This window comes from Elephantulus edwardii, unplaced genomic scaffold, assembly GCF_000299155.1.
Source record: "Elephantulus edwardii isolate Elephantulus edwardi_28Jun2011 unplaced genomic scaffold, EleEdw1.0 scaffold00029, whole genome shotgun sequence".
Taxonomy (NCBI): Eukaryota; Metazoa; Chordata; class Mammalia; order Macroscelidea; family Macroscelididae; genus Elephantulus; species Elephantulus edwardii.
The window spans coordinates 3,337,764-3,341,398 of NW_006399779.1; the positions used below are offsets into that span (position 1 = coordinate 3,337,764).

The following is a 3,635-nucleotide window of genomic DNA, read 5'->3' on the forward strand; positions in this document are numbered from 1 at the left end:
AAAAAATAAAAAAACAAACAAAAACCCCTAAACTGTACACAATCAAACAGTATACACCCAAGCCTCAACCAAAACAAGAGAACCAACCTTGCAGAATCCACATCAGCCAATGAGCTAACAATGTGCCGTGGTCTGGAAACCTCTCATTTAGAGTCAATCAGGACCTGGTGGAGGGTCTTGTTGACCAACTGTCTCAAGGCAGTTGATCTCCAGTTTGGAGGCTGCTGTGTGAAGTGGTTGGATTCTGTAAGGTAGGTTCTCTTGTTTTGGTTGAAGCTCAGATGTAAACTGTTTTGTTGGTTTTTATTTTGTTTACAATTGTATGTGTGCTGCTTAGATTCTCTGGATTTAGCTAACAATGAGCTGCGGGCTGGAAGCCTCTCATTTAGAGTCTGAATGGAGCCACTAGAAAGGCCTAATCTATAGATTGTCATTTAGGCCTCAGACATTCTGGTTCATTATGCAAATTTATATTTGCTTAATAACCCAGAAAGTTTGACCAGATACGCATTTATTGATTGATTAATTCTTCCTGCCAACTTCCATATTCATTTCTGCAAAATTTATGAAAGATTGTGAAGTAACTCCCCAAACCTGCACACATATGTTGCAACTAAAGTCACTCTCGGATTCTAACGGACTCCTGGTAAATGCAGAAACAGGCCTCCAATATCAAATGGGATCAATGTCCAGTCCATTTCTACTACAAGAGGTCACTTATCCATCTCTTCACTCTTAAACTGTGGGCTTTGGCATGGGATTAATTCTATAATATGACATATTTTCCAGTTAAAAAGTGAAGCAACTGCTCAGGAAGATGTTGAGATGGTAAATTCTCATTCTTCACATATTGCTGGTAATGTTACAAAGACTAATAAGAAATCAAATAAATCAATCAGAGTTGAGTCTTTTCCAAACATAGTAGTTTTTATAAACTAAGTTGTTTTTATTGGCGAAATTGGATTTTCTCTAAGTTTCACTTCATTGAAGAGAACCTGGTTAGTAAGATAATCAGTGCTCCTGTTTTCATTCAAGTAAATATTTTTATGATCATTTAATCATCTTAAATCGGAAAACTAAAGGAGAACAACTGGCCTTCTCTCCTGTGGCATTGCCACCTTGGAGTCTATAGATCCCAGAACCAAATTATGGTCTTTCTGGCCACATAAACAAGTACCCACTGACCCAAGAGAAAAATATCATCAGGTGAAATAACTCTATCCACCATGGCAAAGGCTGTCATTTGTAATGATAAGTCTCTACTGTAGTTCTCCATTGAGATTTTACCAACTATTTGGAGTTGAGTGATATAACTTCATACAACACATACAACATCTCTAATTGTTTTTAGGGGTATCCATTGCCATGATCGTATAGTGGTTAGTACTCTGCATTGTGTTTTTGTTTTTATTAATTTCAATGAACATTTACAAAGATACTGGATTTCCATTCATTCATTGTTGCACTTTTCTCCCCACCCACGCCACCCCCAGTTTGCTCTTCTTTAAAAGCAAAAGAAAAACTCCTTTATTGGTATACAATCCCCTGCACCCTCCCACCCTCACCCCGAGTATACTCCACTCTGCAACCCTCATTCCAAACTCTTATGATAATCATAATGCCCTGAAATATATTACTTTTAATCTGTATTGTGTTTTTAAGGGAGTCCAGGTGTGGAAGCCCTCCTGCAAACTCAGAATCATTCAGAGACAATATGACATCTTCCCAACTGAGAAGGCATTAACGTTGGGTCCCAGCATGCTCTGAGTGCTCTGAGTTAATGCTCTGTTCCCAACAAGAAAGGTTCGAGACTTGAATCCACCTAAGGGCATTTCAGAAGGAAGATTGACCAATCCACTTAAAAATCAGTCATGGAAAATGCTATGGAGTGCAATTCTATTCTGACACGTGTGGGGTCATCATAACTCTGAATTAACTAGCAATTGGAGTTTTGGTTTTGGACCACCACATGATTATGGACAGGAGATATAGATTTATATAACTTCAGAGAAGAAAATGTGATTACTTGGTTTGTTCTAGAGGGTCTGATATACGTTAAACTCCATGATAAATAGAAAATGGACTCTGATGAAGTTTTTCCTTTTCTGAAGTTGCCATTCTACATAAAAATGAAATAATCACCTCTGGTGTTTCTATTTTCTTAATTCACAGAATGTCAGTACTGGGGCTCAGAGTTCCAGCTACCTACTTTGGATTTTGAAGCTGTTTTAAAAAGTGATGAACATGCTTACAAGTGGCTATCCACCCTCAAGAAAATGGGCATAGTGCGACTCACTGGAGCGTCTGACAAACGAGGAGAAGTTCTGAAACTTGGTAAAAGGATTGGTTTCCTTTATCTTACATTCTACGGGTGAGTTACCAAATGCTTGCATTTTGTTAGTATGCAAAAATTTTTATTTCTTTCCCAGAGCAGGAACTCCAGTCACTGGAGATAAAGAAATTTCCATAATGTCTTGAGCAGGAAGTCAGACGGGAAGGCAAGCCTAAAAGTGAGATTTCTGAGAGAATGACTAGAATTTTTAATAAGCCTAAAAGCCTAAAGTTATGAGACACTAAGGACTTCAATCCAGTTGTAAGTGGGATGGAACACTGTTTCTCCAAGCTTTTTATAAACTGTTCAGCTTTATAAATGTAAAGGGTCATTAAAGTTTTACCTCCCTAGAATTGGCACAAAATAATGTCAGGTTCTGACTTAAAACCATTCACCAGATGTGTTTAAATAAATAAAAACCAGATAAAGATGCAGAAAACACAGTAGCATGTAGTAAGAAAAAGAATTTCTTTTTAACTTTAGAACGAAAACTATATTCCCTAATAATTCCAGGGAGATAGCATTAGGAATAGTAAAATCTTAACAGCAAGAAATTTTTATCAAGATGGATGAAGAGAACTGTATTTCTAGTTTTAACAATGAGCTCCTTATCGCCCCCTAACAAAAATTAAGTATAATTATTCTTAGGCTCCTATTGTTGTTATGTGCCTTCATCTGCATAGCGACCCTATGTAAAGCAGCTCTGAAGCTGGCCCTGTCCTCAGCCAGTCTTACTGATTTCGACACACCAACTTCTATTGGCCCAGTCGCTATATCAATCCATCTCATCCAGGGTCTCCCCCTCCTGTGCTGTCCATCCACCCTTCTCAGCATGATGTCCTTCTCTAAGGGCCGGTCTCTCCTGGCCACTTGCCCAAAGTATATGAGATGGAGCTTCAAAATTCTAGCCTCCAAGGAGAAACTCGATCTCACCCTTTCCAGGACAGACTTATTTGTTTTCTTGGTGGTCTATGGTATATTCAAGACTCTTCTCCAGCACCACAACTCAAAGGCATCAATTATTCTTCTGTCATCCGTAGTCATTGGATTAATCTTCTGTCATCCTTAGTCATTATCCAGCTCTCTGATGCATAACAAGTAATTGTGGAGACTGTGGCCTGGATTAGGCACATCTAAGTCTCTAAACTGATGGTTGCATTTCAGTGCTCTGGAGAAGTTCCTGACAGATTTTCCCAATGCAATTTGTCTTTCAATTTCCTAAATGCTGGTGCTAAAAGTGTTGACTGCAGAACTGAGCAAACTGTAATTGTTAACAACCTCAATTTCTTCTCTATCTATCATG

At 38.5% G+C, this 3,635-nt stretch overlaps 1 protein-coding gene across 1 annotated transcript in view; it reads left to right on the forward strand.

Moving 5' to 3' along the window:
- BBOX1 (butyrobetaine (gamma), 2-oxoglutarate dioxygenase (gamma-butyrobetaine hydroxylase) 1) overlaps positions 1-3,635 on the forward strand; it is a 67,141-nt gene that overhangs the window by 21,044 nt on the left and 42,462 nt on the right. Inside the window, exon 3 of the mRNA XM_006883712.1 lies at positions 2,173-2,371. Within this exon, the coding sequence (XP_006883774.1) occupies positions 2,173-2,371 (199 nt within the window). The remainder of the gene's footprint in view (positions 1-2,172; positions 2,372-3,635) is intronic.